We start from the raw sequence: 16540 nt of genomic DNA, 5'->3' as shown, positions 1-16540 counted from the left end.
GGATGTTGTGTAAATCAAATGATAAAAAATACAAAAAATCTACTTAAATTCCAGGTTGTAAGGCAACAACAAAGGGAAAATTCCAAGGGGGATGAATATTTCCAAAAGCCACTGTAAATCTATATTAATATCATGCTACGTGCATTTATTACGTGCTGTAATGTAAAGTGCTACTGAAATGTAACTTTAAAAAAACTCTACACACCTCCCAAAGAAGGCCCTTTAACAATGTGCAATTTATTTGTATTAAAATCGAATTAAATGCAAAAACAGAACATATACCATGATTAACAAATCATACAATTTTCACTTTAATCCAAAACTAAATACAAAGACGAGTAAAACCAATAACTCATAAAGCTAAAGCTAGATACAGATTATTGCTTAATTGAATTGACAAGCAATGCAATTCTTGATCAAACGTGGTAACCGACCATTAATTCCTAAATGCACACAGGCTTGCCACTGTGAAAATTAACTTGGTGTCTTGAATGGTGAACCTTATTATTTTACTGTATTGAGTGGCGCAGCGGTCTCAGTGCTAGAGGTGCCACTACAGACCCTGGTGTGATTCCAAGCTGTATCATAACCGGTCGTGATTGGGAGTTCCATAGGGTGGCGCACAATTGGCCCAGCGTCGTCCGGGTTTGGCCGGGGTAGGCAGTCATTGCAAATAAGAATTTGTTCTTAACTGACTTGCCAAGTTAAATAAAAAATAAAAGTGAAGACTATACTCTCTTTAGTGGGTATTCAATCCGATTGCGCTTTGTCGTCTACAGCACCTTTTATAAAAAGCCAATGTTCCCATGTTCACGGAAACTGCAATCACGCACGGTAAGTGCTGTAAACTGTATTTCAGGCTCAATCGGAAATCACTTTAAAATGTTAAGCACACTATTACGCGGATCTACCACTGATCGCATTGAAATTCTTGATTACAGGTCCATGCATCAGCATACACTAATTATGAATGCAAGTTAAGAGCATTACATGCCAACACACATTCATTTTCAGAGGTTAACCTAATAAAAGGTTATCAAATATACATTTCAGTGTAAAATCTACATCCTACCCATGTTATTTCCATGGTGATATGTACACACAACTGGGATCTGTAATAGTCTGAGGAAGCATGTTTTATTGCCATTTTCATAGTCTTGTCATGGTGAATGGAAATTGTTGTGGGAGTAACTACATTAAACGGTTCCCACTGTGTTAGCTGTTTGTTTGTGTATTCCCATGTGTGGAACTGCATTCACCATGATAAGAGCACAAACTCCATTAGTCTGCTTCTGCATAAAAAGCTTTGGGACAGTTCACTTTGAAAACCATGCAGATATTTTGATTAAAAGTATGAAACTTCCAGGTGGTGTAAAAGATACCAGTGTTGAACTCTAATATGAATTCTTGGGAAATGTATTCTGCCATTTTTTAAAAATGTGTGTATTGATACATTTTGCAAAGCCAAGTGGAAAGTTTACTAAGAAGCTTCCGGGCTAATGCCCTTCTACTTCCAAATGGTCAGTTGAGAAAACAAACAGTATAACACCTTCCAGTGATTAAAAAGTGTGCTGTATACAATTTCTTCCTTTCCTATGATGAAGAGAGGGTAGTCATAAGAAGAAATCAAAAAACATTGTCATTGAGTTCCCAAAGTCATGCATTCAGACATATATAGATTACCAACTGAAGTCGTTACATATGCAGGCACAGCTGTGTTGGTTATGTAATCTATATTTCCCCCCTTGACAGCTGTCCGAAGGCGTTTGCTTAACATCAATACATTTTTTTTTCGCGTAATCTATTTATATTCAAGTGCCATCCTTAGAGCTCAACAGCCCTATAGCCACACTTGAAATTGGCACACACTGCCCATGCGGACTTCTCAGTCTTCAATTCTGAACTGATTTTGAAGCGTCTAACCATATCAGCAAGAGATACAAGAATAAGCACATCAGGAACTTATATCTGGCAACAAAAACAAAACAGTATGCACTCAGTTCTTAAAAATAATTGTTTGGAAGCTTGAGTGAAGAGGCGACGGGACATGAAGCAGGTGTGTAGAGGGTGATAGGCTGAGGAATACAGAGCTCTCATTGGAGGAATAAAGAACATGCAGTGGTCGTAAGTCTTCCCCATGGTTAGATGGGGCAGCTGCTGTGAGCACTTGAGTAACTTTAGACGCAGTCACTCAGGGTTGTGAATCTTCAAATGGGTTTCACCTCCCAGGATGACCACTGGTACTTCTCAAAAACAAAACAAAGCATATTATAAGCAAACAAACACCAATTATATTATGACCTACATAATTATTCAAACCAGAAATTATGTATTATGGCAGTATTTTCATGTCAACATTCACAAAATGACATTTTGACAATAGTCATTCAAATTTTATATTTACACATACACTCAGCAGCCAGTTTATTAAGTACACCCATCTAGTGCCAGGTCAGAAAACCCTTTTCCTCCAGAACAGCCTGAATTCTTCAGGGCATGGACACATTGCTCAATTGGTATCAAGGGACCTAACATGTGCCAGAAAAACATTCCAAACACCATTATACCACTGCCAGCAACATGTACCGTTGACACCAGGCTTAATGGATTTATGCTGCTTACGCCAAATCCTGACTCAACATGAAACAGGAACTTGTCGAACCAGGCAATGTTTTTCCACTCAATTGTCCAGTGTTGGTGATTGCGTGCCCACTATGGCAGATGATGGTTTTTAGCTGATAGGAGTGGAACCAGGTGTGGTCATCTGCTGCAACAGCCCATCCGTGACAAGGACCGGCGAGTTGTGCGTTCCGAGATGCGCCATTTGTGTAGATGAAGATACAGGTTTAAGAATTATTTTTAAGCCTTGCAGACCATTGAGATATGGACTGTGTATGTGTGCCATTCAGAGGGTGAATGGGCAAGACAAAAGATTTAAGTGCCTTTGAATGGGGGATATGGTAGTAGATGCCAGGCGCACCAGTTTGAGTGTGTCAAGAACTGCAACACTGCTGTGTTTTTCACGCTCAAAAGTTTCCCACAAGATTGGATGATGTTTTTCCTCATAATCCTGGACTATCGGACCACCATTTTATTACGTTTGCAATTGCAACAAATAATCTGCTCAGACCCCAACAAAGGAACATCAAAAGTCGTGCTATAAATTCACAGACAACAAAGATTCCTTGATGTCCTTCCAGATTCCCTCTGTCTACCAAAGGACGCCATAGGACAAAAATCAGTTAACCACCTAACTGAGGATCTCAATTTAACCTTGCGCAATACCCTAGATGCAGTTGCACCCCTAAAAACTAAAAACATTTATCATAAGAAACTAGCTCCCTGGTACACAGAAAATACCCGAGCTCTGAAGCAAGCTTCCAGAAAATTGGAACGGAAATGGCGCCACACCAAACTGGAAGTCTTCCGACTAGCTTGGAAAGACTGTACCGTGCAGTACCGAAGAGCCCTTACTGCTGCTCGATCATCCTAGTTTTCTAACTTAATTGAGGAAAATAAAAACAATCCGAAATTCCTTTTTGATACTGTCGCAAAGCTAACTAAAAAGCAGCATTCCCCAAGAGAGGATGACTTTCACTTTAGCAGTGATAAATTCATGAAATTCTTTGAGGAAAAGATTATGATTATTAGAAAGCAAATTACGGACTCCTCTTTAAACCTGCGTATTCCTCCAAACCTCAGTTGTCCTGAGTCTGCACAACTCTGCCAGGACCTAGGATCAAGAGAGATGCTCAAGTGTTTTAGTACTATTATATCTCTTGACACAATGATGAAAATAATCATGGCCTCTAAACCTTCAAGCTGCATACTGGACCCTATTCCAACTAAACTACTGAAAGAGCTGCTTCCTGTGCTTGGCCCTCCTATGTTGAATATAATAAACGGCTCTCTATCCACCGGATGTGTACCAAACTCACTAAAAGTGGCAGTAATAAAGCCTCTATTGAAAAAGCCAAACCTTGACCCAGAAAATATAAAAAAACTATCGGCCTATATCGAATCTTCCACTCCTTTCAAAGATTTTAGAGAAGGCTGTTGCGCAGCAACTCACTGCCTTCCTGAAGACAAACAATATATACGAAATGCTTCAGTCTGGTTTTAGACCCCATCATAGCACTGAGACGGCACTTGTGAAGGTGGTAAATGACATTTTAATGGCATCGGACCGAGGCTCTGCATCTGTCCTCGTGCTCCTAGACCTTAGTGCTGCTTTTGATACCATCGATCACCACATTCTTTTGGAGAGATTGGAAACCCAAATTGGTCTACACGGACATGTTCTGGCCTGGTTTAGATCTTATCTGGTCGGAAAGATATCAGTTTGACTCTGTGAATGGTTTGTCCTCTGACAAATCAACTGTAAATTTCGGTGTTCCTCAAGGTTCCGTTTTAGGACCACTATAGTTTTCACTATATATTTTACCTCTTGGGGATGTTATTCGAAAACATAATGTTAACTTTCACTGCTATGCAGATGACACACAGCTGTACATTTCAATGAAACATGGTGAAGCCCCAAAATTGCCCTCGCTAGAAGCATGCGTTTCAGACATAAGGAAGTGGATGGCTGCAAACTTTCTACTATTAAACTCGGACAAAACAGAGATGCTTGTTCTAGGTCCCAAGAAACAAAGAGATCTTCTGTTGAATCTGACAATTAATCTTAATGGTTGTACAGTCGTCTCAAATAAAACTGTGAAGGACCTCGGCATTACTCTGGACCCTGATCTCTCTTTTGAAGAACATATCAAGACCATTTCAAGGACAGCTTTTTTCCATCTACGTAACATTGCAAAAATCAGAAACTTTGTCCAAAAATGATGCAGAAAAATTAATCCATGCTTTTGTCACTTCTAGGTTAGACTACTGCAATGCTCTACTTTCCGGCTACCCGGATAAAGAACTAAATAAACTTCAGTTAGTGCTAAATACGGCTGCTAGAATCCTGACTAGAACCAAAAAATGTGATCATATTACTCCAGTGCTAGCCTCTCTATACTGGCTTCCTGTCAAAGCAAGGGCTGATTTCAAGGTTTTACTGCTAAACTACAAAGCATTACATGGGCTTGCTCCTACCCATCTCTCTGATTTGGTCCTGCCGTACATACCTACACGTACGCTACGGTCACAAGACGCAGGCCTCCTAATTGTCCCTAGAATTTCTAAGCAAACAGCTGGAGGCAGGGCTTTCTCCTATAGAGCTCCATTTTTATGGAATGGTCTGCCTACCCATGTCAGAGACGCAAACTCGGTCTCAACCTTTAAGTCTTTACTGAAGACTCATGTCTTCAGTGGGTCATATGATTGAGTGTAGTCTGGCCCAGGAGTGGGAAGGTGAACGGAAAGGCTCTGGAGCAACGAACCGCCCTTGCCGTCTCTGCCTGGCCGGTTCCCCTCTTTCCACTGGGATTCTCTGCATCTAACCCTATTACAGGGGCTGAGTCACTGGCTTACTGGGGCTCTCTCATGCCGTCCCTGGAGGGGGTGCGTCACCTGAGTGGGTTGATTCACTGTTGTGGTCATCCTGTCTGGGTTGGCATCCCCCCCTTGGGTTGTGCCGTGGCGGAGATCTTTGTGGGCTATACTCAGCCTTGTCTCAGGATGGTAAGTTGGTGGTTGAAGATATCCCTCTAGTGGTGTGGGGGCTGTGCTTTGGCAAAGTGGGTGGGGTTATATCCTTCCTGTTTGGCCCTGTCCGGTGGTGTCCTCGGATGGGGCCACAGTGTCTCCTGACCCCTCCTGTCTCAGCCTCCAGTATTTATGCTGCAGTAGTTTATGTGTCGGGGGGCTAGGGTCAGTTTGTTATATCTGGAGTACTTCTCCTGTCCTATTCGGTGTCCTGTGTGAATCTAAGTGTGCGTTCTCTAATTCTCTCCTTCTCTCTCTCGGAGGACCTGAGCCCTAGGACCATTTGACATGATGACTCCTTGCTGTCCCCAGTCCACCTGGCCATGCTGCTGCTCCAGTTTCAACTGTTCTGCCTTACTATTATTCGACCATGCTGGTCATTTATGAACATTTGAACATCTTGGCCATGTTCTGTTATAATCTCCACCCGGCACAGCCAGAAGAGGACTGGCCACCCCACATAGCCTGGTTCCTCTCTAGGTTTCTTCCTAGGTTTTGGCCTTTCTAGGGAGTTTCTTAGCCACCGTGCTTTTACACCTGCATTGCTTGCTGTTTGGGGTTTTAGGCTGGGTTTCTGTACAGCACTTTGAGATATCAGCTGATGTACAAAGGGCTATATAAATACATTTGATTTGATTGGTCCACTACCCAAAGGACATCCAGCCAACTTGACAGCTGCTGAAATCTTTGGAGTTAACATGGGCCAGCATCCCAGTGGAACGTTTGACACCTTGTAGAGTCCATGCCCCGATGAATTGAGGCTTTTGAGGGCAATGGTGGGGGGTGTAACTCAATATTAGGAATTAGAAACACATATATACACACACTCTCTCAGATCCAAAATTCTTGGCATTATTAAAATAAATACTTAACTATATTGTATATTATATTGCTATATTAAATTATTTTTATGAAACAGCCTCCTGGCTGTACTTTTCTGCATACGCATCTTTCTTTCAACACCAAACCCACCACTGTTGTGCATAGCCAAAGAGCTCAATTTTCATGTCATCCAACAAACGTAAACACCTGGAATTTGCTAAACACTGGCATGAATGCACACGCAGAAAAGTACCTCGTACATACTGTAAAATATAGTGGTGCATTTTTGATGTTATGGGGCTTATTTTGTTTCCACTGGTCCTGGGGACCTTGTTAAGGTCAAGGGCATTTAAAAAAAACTTTACCCAGTACCAGGACATTTTAGTCTAAAACCTGGTTGCATCTGCCAGGTAGGCTGAAACTTGGCCACAGTGGATCTTCCAGTAAGACAATGTCCCCAAGCACACATCAAAATCCACAAAGAAATGGTCAATTGACTACAAAAATCTGCATTCTGCAATCAGTCTCTGGACTTGAACCCCATTGAAAACCTGTTGGTTTGATTGAAGAGGGCCGTCCATAAGCGCAGACAAAGGATATCAATTATCTAGAAAGATTATGCATAGAGGAATGGTCTTTACGATCCTTCCTAATTTGTTTTTCAATCTCATAAAACCTTTTGTAAAAAGGTTATATCCTCTCAAAAAGGTGAAGGTGCCGGAGCATTAATAAGAATTTGTTCTTAACGGACTTGCCTAGTTAAACTTGCCGTTTTGAGATTTTGTTTTATTAACTTGAACAAAATCTTTCTCTGAGCAACTGTGGTGGTATAAAATAATATACATTTCCCAATTTCTTTGAGAATACAATTTACACTGAGTGTACAAAACATTAGGAACAACTTCCTAATACTGAGTAGCACCCCCTTTTGCACTTAGAACAGCCTCAATTTGTCGGGGCATGGACTACAAGGTGTCGAAATCGTTCCACCGGGATGCTGGCCCATGTTGACTCCAATGATTCCCACAGTTGTGTCAAGTTGGCTGGATGTCCTTTGGGTGGTGGACCATTCTTGATACACACGGGAAACGATTGAGCGTGACAAACCCAGAAGCGTTGCAGTTGACACTCAAACCAGTGCGCCTGGCACCTACTATTATACCACCCCGTTCAAAGGCACTTAAATCTTTTGCCTTGCCCATTCACCCTCTGATTGGCACAAACACAATCCATGTCTCAACTGTCTCAAGGCATAAAAATCCTTATTTAACCCATCTCCCCTTCATCTACACTGACTGAAGTGAATTTAATAGATGACATCGATAAGGGATCATTGAAGTCGGAAGTTTACATACACCTTAGCCAAGTACATTTAAACTCTGTTTTCACAATTCCTGACATTTAATCCTAGTAAAAATTCCCTGTCTTCGGTCAATTAGGATCACCACTTTATTTTAAGAATGTGAAATGTCGGAATAGAGAGAATGAATTAGTTCAGCTTTTATTTCTTTCATCACATTCCCAGTGGGTCAGAAGTTTACATACACTCAAATAGTATTTGGTAGCATTGCCTTTAAATTGTTTAACTTGGGTCAAACGTTTCGGGGAGCCTTCTACAAGCTTCCCACAATAAGTTGGGTGAATTTTGGCCCATTCCTCCTGACAGAGCTGGTGTAACTGAATCAGGTTTAGAGGCCTCCTTGCTCGCACACACTTTTTCAGTTCTGCCCACAGCATTTCTATAGGAATGAGGTCAGGGCTTTGTGATGACCACTCCAATACCTTAACTTTGTTGTCCTTAAGCCATTTTGCCACAACTTTGGAAGTATGCTTGGGGTCATTGTTCATTTGGAATACCCATTTGCAACCAAGCTTTAATTTCCTGACTGATGTCTTGAGATGTTGCTTCAATATATCCACATAATATTCCATCCTCGTGATGCCATCTATTTTGTGAAGTGCACCAGTCCCTCCTGCAGCAAAGAACTCCCACAACATGATGCTGCCACCCCCATGCTTCACAGTTGGGATGGTGTTCTTCAGCTTGCAAGCATCCCCCTTTTTCCTCCAAACATAACAATGGTCATTATGGACAAAGTTCTATTTTTGTTTCATCAGACCAGAGGACATTTCTCCAAAAAGTACAATCTTTGTTGCTATGTGCAGTTGCAAACCGTAGTCTGTTTTTTTTTAATGGCGCTTTTGGAGCAGTGGCTACTTCCTTGCTGAGCGGCCTTACAGGTTATATCGATATTTACTGTGGATATAGATACGTTTGTACCCGTTTCCTCCAGCATATTCACAAGATCCTTTGCAGTTCTGGGATTGATTTGCACTTTTCGCACCAAAGTACGTTCATCTCTAGGAGACAGAACGAGTCTCCTTCCCGAGCGGTATGACTGCTGCGTAGCCCCATGGTGTTTATACAGATGAACGTGGTACCTTCAGGCATTTGGAAATTGCTCCCAAGGATGAACCAGACTTGTGGAGGTCTACAATTTTTTTTCGGAGGTCTTGGCTGATTTCTTTTGATTTTCCCATGACGTCAAGCAAAGAGGCACTGAGTTTTAAGGTCGGCCTTGAAATACAGCCACAGGTATACCTCCAATTGACTGAAATGATGTCAATTAGCCTATCAGAAGCTTCTAAAGCCATGACATCATTTTCTGGAATTTTCCAAACTGTTTAAAGGCACAGTCAACTTTGTGTATGTAAACTTCTGACCCACTGGAATTGAGATACAGTGAGTTATAAGTGAAATAATCTGTCTGTAAACAATTGTTGGAGAATTTAGATATCCTAACCGACCTGCCAAAACTATAGTTTGTTGATATCTTGAAAATGTGTTCTAGCTAAGATTATCTTGGAAAACGTATGGTGAAATTGATCTCTCATACATGGCAGTACACGTTTTTTTAGATAGAAAGATTGTTGATTAGCACTAACGGAATAGTCCTGGAGTGTCTTTTTCAAATGAGCCCCCCAAAATATACAGACTTCATCCAGTGTCCAGAAAGTGGATTGGCAGTACAGGCACATGCCTCATTTGCATTACAATATTTCAGATTATTTTTTATACAAAAAAAAAACACAAAAAAAAAAAAAAAAAAAAAACTTATCTTTGAGTCTACAATCAACTGGTTAACCTATTAGAGTGTGGTGCCTGGCTGTGTATACTATTAAGGCTAACTGTAATTATGCAGGTACTATGCCTTATGCTGTCTTCTTAAAAACACTTCAAATGACATTATAGATTTCAGGATTTCCATAACGGTTGTTTTTGCTCTCTAAAGTAATCATGGAAACGGCCATATTTTCTATATTATAGTTTTGGAATCCCTTGAGAACGGCCATGTTGACCTAAGACTTTTGCTAATATGTTCAAAAAGCTTGTCTATTTAATGTAGCATCCACACTGCTTCATATTTGCTTTATTTCAATATAGATTTATACACTCCCCCTAAAGGCGTCAGCATGTTTCAGTCTGGCCAGCCGAAGTCTACGAGGCAAACCGGACGAGTGAGCTCAAACTCCCTTAAAAAAATACCTTCTTGAAAAATGAGAAAAAAATGAGAAAAAAGCAGCAAATAATACTATTTGTCCATTTTGAGATGCCGTAGCCAGTATACAATTCCTAAAAATAGTCCGATTTAATCTAAGAAAGACTTCTTGAGTTGTCATTAAGTTTGACATTTTTACCGATGAGATCTTAGTCGTGCAATTCTACATCTAACTAAGATGGTTGGTGCAGTATTTCTCAATGAATAAAGGTGCATGAAAACGAGTCATCTCTCGTTGAATGATACATTTTATTGAAGAATCCCTACCGTTAACAAATCTCAGACCAAGGGGCATACATGTCAGCTCCCAAACTTCAGCTGGCCTTGAGAAAAGAAGTGTACACCCCCCACAAACAACCGAGAAAAAACCTTATTGAAGTACAAAATGCACATAAACGTCATCATGATATACACTAGTGTTCAAAAGCTTGGGGTCACTTAGAAAGTTCCATGTTTTTGAAAGAAAAGCAGTTTGTCCATTATAATAACATCAAATTGATCAGAAATACAGTAGTCTTTTTGAGTTCCTCTTGCCCATCTTAATCTTTTCTTTTTATTGGCCAGTCGGAGAACTGGCTTTTCTTTGCAACTCTGCCTAGAAGGCCAGCATCCCTGAGTCGCCTCTTCACTGTTGACATTGAGACAGGTGTTTAGCATGTACTATTCAATGAAGCTGCTAGTTGAGGACTTGTGAAGTGTCTGTTTCTCAAACTAGACACTAATGTATTTGTCCAGTTGTACACCAGGGCCTCCCACTCTTTCTATTCTGGTTAGAGACAGTTTGCGCTGTTCTGTGAAGGGAGTAGTAGATGGCATTGTACGAGATCTTCAATTTCTTGGCAATTTCTCGCATGGAATAGCATTCATTTCTCAGAATGAAAATAGCCTGACGAGTTTCAGAAGAAAGTATTTGTTTCTGGCCATTTTGAGCCTGTAATCGAACCCACAAATGCTGATGCTCCATATACTCAACTAGTTTAAAGAAGGCCAGTCGTATTGCTTCTTTAACTTTATTAGCATACTGGTTATTGTTCAGAATTTCAGATGACTGATGTGCCCAAAGTAAACTGCCTGTTACTCAGGCCCAGAAGCTAGGATATGCATATACTTGGTAGCATTGGATAGAAAACACTGAAGTTTCTAAAACTGTTAAAATAAATGTCTGTGAGTATAACATAACTGATATGGCAGGCAAAACCCAGAGGAAAATCCATCCAGAATTATTTGGGGGGGGTTGAAGTCACAGGCCATTTCAATGCTAGCCTATGGATAATACAAATAGATAGGACCCAGATTGCAGTTCCTATGGCTTCCACTAGATGTAAACAGTCTTTCGAAAGGGTTTCAGGCTTGTTTTTTGAAAAATGAGTGAGTAGTTGTAGTTTTTCCAAGTTGTCTCATTATAAAAGTTGTCTTGTTGGTGCGTGAATGAGGTGTGCGCTCTTCGTTATTTATCTTCCCTATTGAACATACTATTCTCCGTCTTAAATATTATTGTTTATTTAGATATTAGAGTACCTGAGGATTAATTAGAAACATCGTTTGACTTCTTTGGAAGAACTTTACCGGTAACTTTTTGGATTTGTTTGTATGCATGTTGAACGAGTGGATTACTGAGATCATTGGCGCCAACTAAATATATTTCTTTGGATACAAAGAAGGACTTTATCGAACAAAACTACCATTCATTGTGTAGCTGTGACCCTTGGGATTGCAAACAGAGGAAGATTTACAAAGGTAAGTGATTCATTTAATTGTCATTTGTGACGCCTGTGCTGGTTGAAAAAGTATTTGATGTGGGGCGCTGTCCTCAGATAATCACATGGTATGCGTTCGCAGTAAAGCCTATTTGAAATCTGACAACGCGGTTGGATTAACAAGAAGTTAAAAAAAAAAATGTTGGATTAGCTAACAATGTGCCACAGGAGTGATGGTTGCTGATAATGAGCCTCGGTACGCATATGTAGATATTCCTTTTTTTAATTTTTATTTTATTTTAAATCTGCTGTTTCCGGTTACAATAGTCATTTACAACATTAACAATGTCTACACTGTATTTTTCTGATCAATTTGATGTTATTTTAGAGCTTTTCTTTCAAAAACAAGGACATTTCTAAGTGACCCCAAACTTTTGAACAGCAGTGTATGCACAAACTCTTCCGGCTGGGAAGCATGCAGATGCCTTAAGGCAGTGGTATTCAAAGTCGGGGTGCGGGGGAATTGCAGTGGGGTCACCCCCAAAAAAATCTAATAATAACAATTTGGGAACAAAACATTTAGAGTACAGATTGTATGGGACCATATACAAAAATTGAGAAAGATAATTAACTAAATACTATTTTAGAGAAATGTTTTGCTTGTTTCTTTTAATTTTGATAAGAGATGAAAATGCAATGAATTTAAGGTTATTTGTTGACGTAAAAATCGAAATGTACAGATTTTAAGATTGTGTCATTAGATCTGGGGTCCCCGCTGAAAAAGTTTGAATACCACTGCCCTAAATGGTACTATAGACACACATCAATCAGTTTGAATACCACTGCCCTAAATGGTACTATAGACACAATCGGTTTGAATACCACTGCCCTAAATGGTACTATAGACACACAATCCGTTTGAATACCACTGCCCTAAATGGACACACAATCAATCAGTTTGAATACCACTGCCCTAAATGGACACACAATCAATCAGATTGAATACCACTGCCCTAAATGGACACACAATCAATCAGATTGAATACCACTGCCCTAAATGCACACACAATCAATCAGTTTGAATACCACTGCCCTAAATGCACACACAATCAATCAGTTTGAATACCACTGCCCTAAATGCACACACAATCAATCAGTTTGAATACCACTGCCCTAAATGCACACACAATCAATCAGTTTGAATACCACTGCCCTAAATGGACACAATCGATCAGTTTGAATACCACTGCCCTAAATGGTACTATAGACACACATCAATCAGTTTGAATACCACTGCCCTAAATAGACACACATCAAAAGGTCCATTTCTATTTTGTTTGTCCATTCTGTGAGAGATTAAAGTTGTGATTGTGTGCAAATGTAACATCCATAACGCTTGAATGTTATAAATGCTTATTTATAATGATATAAATAAATCCTACCTGTTATAGGCACCATTCTAAACACCAAAATACTATTTTGATTTTATTCAGTTACCAGCCTCATTAGTTTGAGTGGTAAAGACAGTATAGTTACCTGCTAAAGAAGAGCTTTCTCCGGGTCATGTTTATCATCCAACAGCTCCTCATCAGAGTCTACAAACGGAGCAAGCACAACACCAAAAAGTCAAATAGATCTAAGAAAATTACAAAACACACAGACATAGGAAATAGCGTAAATAAGCTGTGCAATAAATGGATTTGAAAATGTCAATATCACCATGCGGTAACACATCAGAGTATACGGATATGAGATTTTTATTTTATTCTGATGACACTTCATACTGTCTCGGTCGCTTCTCCAATATTTGTCATACCAGTCGTTGGTGCCAAAACAAAATGTCTCATTTATGTTGTTTAAAAGACACTTACACTGTGAATCCCACACAGAGATTAAACCCAGTTTAAAAACAGCTACAACATTCTCTATGGAAAACAATCCACAAACAGGCCTGTAAAATTTCAACTCAAACCTTAGATTCACACATTCTCACCTGCCACAGACTCGGGTGGGGAGTAGAACTGCCCATCTGAAAGTGGTCCTGGTTGCACGAATGGGGTCCTTTCAGGGGCTTCCATTATAGAAAGAAATCCTGATGGGATGAAAACACAATGATGACACATAAGCGTCACTGTAACATAGTATCACTTGTACAGTGCCTTCAGAAATCATTCACGAATCTAGACTTTCTCCCCATTTTGTTGTGTTATACCCTGTATAAATGTGTTGCGATTGTCACTGGCTTAAACACAATACACCCATAATGTCAAAGTGGAATTATGTTTTTTGAAATGTGTACAAATCAACTAAAAAGCTGAAATGTCTTCAGCCAATAAGTAATTATTCAATCCCTTTGTTATGGCAAGCCTAAATAAGTTCAGGAGTAAACAAACAGAATAGAGCTATGCACAGGCAGAATACTAGAGAAATCTCATTCAGTCTGCTTTCCAACAGACAAATTCACCTTTCAGCAGGACAATAACCTAAAATACAAGGCCATAAATACACTGGAGTTGCTTACCAAGACAACATTGAATGTTCCCGATTGGCCTTGTTACAGTTGACTTAAAATCATCTTGAAAAGCTATGGCAAGAATTTAAAAAGGCTGTCAAGAAATTTACCCAGAAATACTCACAGCTGCAATCGCTACCAAAGGTAATTCTAAAATGCATTGACTCAGGGGTGTGAATGCCTATGTAATTTCGATATTTCTGCAAGTAATGTACATTTCTTGAAACATGTTTTGTTATTATGGGTTACTGTGTGTAGATGGGTGAGAAAAAAACAACGTAATCCATTTTGAATTCAGGCTGTAACACAAAATCCTTCGACCTCATGGCTTGGTTCTTGCTCTGACATGAACTGTCAACCGTGGAACCTTAAGACACGGTTTGTGCCTTTCCAAATCATGTCCAATCAATTGAATTTACCACAGGTGGATGCCAATCAATTTGTATAAACGTCAAGGGTGATCAATGGAAACAGAATGCACCGGAGCTCAATTTCGAGTCTCAAAGGGTCTGAATAACCCGTTTTCCTCTTTGTCATTATGGGGTATTTTGTGTAGATTGATGAGGAAAGAAATGTATTTAATACATTTTAAGAGAAGGCTGTAACATAACAAAATGTGGAAAAAGTGAAGGAGTCTGAATATTTTCCGGACGCACTGTATATACAGATGCGGTCATGTTTTGCTGAATGCGGTGAAGGAAAACACTGTGGCAGCAAGAACAATTGCACGTTTGTTTTTCAAAAGAGACCCACTACAATAATTTAGAGCTTTTAACAATACAAAATGACTCCAATCAAGACAAAAAGGATATGTAACCCATTTGTCTTTTCATGTGTTTTTATATTACATTATGATTTAAAATCTGTATTTCTTCAGTTTCTGTAAACTGTGAGTATGAATCAAAATAAGTCCATTTAGAAGATTGTCTAGGGCTCTGTCCCAATTATCTCTTCCTCCCAAAGTGTGTATTTGTTCACTTTCATTTACTTATTTGTTGAAATATCTGGCGAAGACTCCCTCTAGCCCATACCTCCACCAATCCAATGCTTTTAGATTTGTGGGAAGTAGTGAACGGGTGTACACCTCAGGAGAAGGGAGATATTATTGGGATGCACCCTAGGAGTGAAATGGGAGAGTTTCCCATACTCACTGTTCTCATCGTCAGCCTCCTGAGGTAGAACCTTAAAGTCTAGTAGCCACGTCTCTATCCAGGCCAGGATGAAAGAGATGATGGGCAGCAGGTACCCAAAGGCCCCCTGGGAAAGGAGCTGGAACATGCACACACAAAAAATGAATTTGCTCTTAGTTCATATAGCAAAACACACATAAGCAAACATATGTTGTTACTTGCATACTGACAAAAAACTGACATGCACAGACACTAAACATGTACAGCGATTCCTCCTTTAAAAGTTGCGTCATACTGCGGCACACCTCGCGTGCTGCTGCAGAATTCTGTGGCACGTCCTTTAATTGTCAGACATTTTTTCTGTTACTACAAGTTATTGCTAGTTGACCACCAGAGGGCATTTTTGAGAAGCATTTGATAGTATTCCGTATTGGCATTACCAGAGAATTTAAAACCTTTTTTGTAATAACATAGTATATGGGATTGATAAAAAAAATGGCTTAATTCATTTGATTAATATTATGCTGTTCCTATTCAGAGAAAAAAGAAACCCTCAGGGTTTCCATTAGGATGGAATGGAAAATATGGCGCTGTACAACGTGACGGTCGGGAGTAGGCTACAGGATTGAACATTTTTTGCCTTCAACTTTGCTCCAATATTTCTGTAAATCAGTGATATTTATTCCCATAATAATTCATTATGGATTCATAAGTAAATAACATCTGCATTTTGAAAGAGTATTTTTTTGCATTATTTTATTAACAAAATGTGTTTATTAGGCTACTGTGCAGTCTACAATAGATACTGTAGTAAAACATGGGAAAGTGCCTAATTTCTTACATAAGGGAGAACAGGCTGTGTCTGTACACTACAGAATGCAGCCCGTTGGGGAGGAAGGAGTAGGCTGTCCTTGTAAATAAGAATTTGTTCTTAACTGATTCCATGTGTTATTTCATAGTTGTGATGTCTTCACTAGTATTCTACAATGTAGAAAATAGTACAAATATAGAAAAATCCTGGAATGAGTAGGTGTATCCAAACTTTTGACTGGTACCTGCTGGAATGGAAAATATGGCGCTGTACAACACGACAGTCGGCAGTACAGTACTGGGCTATTTAGCTAAAGAATCCCTATGTCGTGCAGACGAGAGACCGGGGTTCAAATCGCC

General features: G+C 39.7%; 1 protein-coding gene across 8 annotated transcripts in view; it reads right to left on the bottom strand.

Annotated features, from left to right (window-relative positions):
* stard3nl (STARD3 N-terminal like) overlaps positions 1-16540 on the bottom strand; it is a 50830-nt gene that overhangs the window by 11360 nt on the left and 22930 nt on the right. Inside the window, exons 6-10 of one of the 8 annotated variants that reach the window (XR_003861187.2) lie at positions 15392-15509; positions 13722-13820; positions 13265-13323; positions 10299-10354; positions 218-2246 (exon numbers count right to left, since the gene is read on the bottom strand). Coding sequence is in view for 4 of the 8 variants with exons in the window: in XM_029641991.2 (XP_029497851.1) it covers positions 13268-13323; positions 13722-13820; positions 15392-15509 (273 nt within the window). In the remaining 4 variants the exon portion in view is untranslated. The other 7 variants (XR_003861186.2, XR_003861189.2, XR_003861188.2 and 4 more) reach the window with 7 other exon arrangements.

The sequence above is a fragment of the Oncorhynchus nerka genome, linkage group LG9b (assembly GCF_034236695.1).
Source record: "Oncorhynchus nerka isolate Pitt River linkage group LG9b, Oner_Uvic_2.0, whole genome shotgun sequence".
NCBI lineage: Eukaryota > Metazoa > Chordata > Actinopteri > Salmoniformes > Salmonidae > Oncorhynchus > Oncorhynchus nerka.
This window is presented reverse-complemented; position numbering and strand designations above follow the sequence as displayed.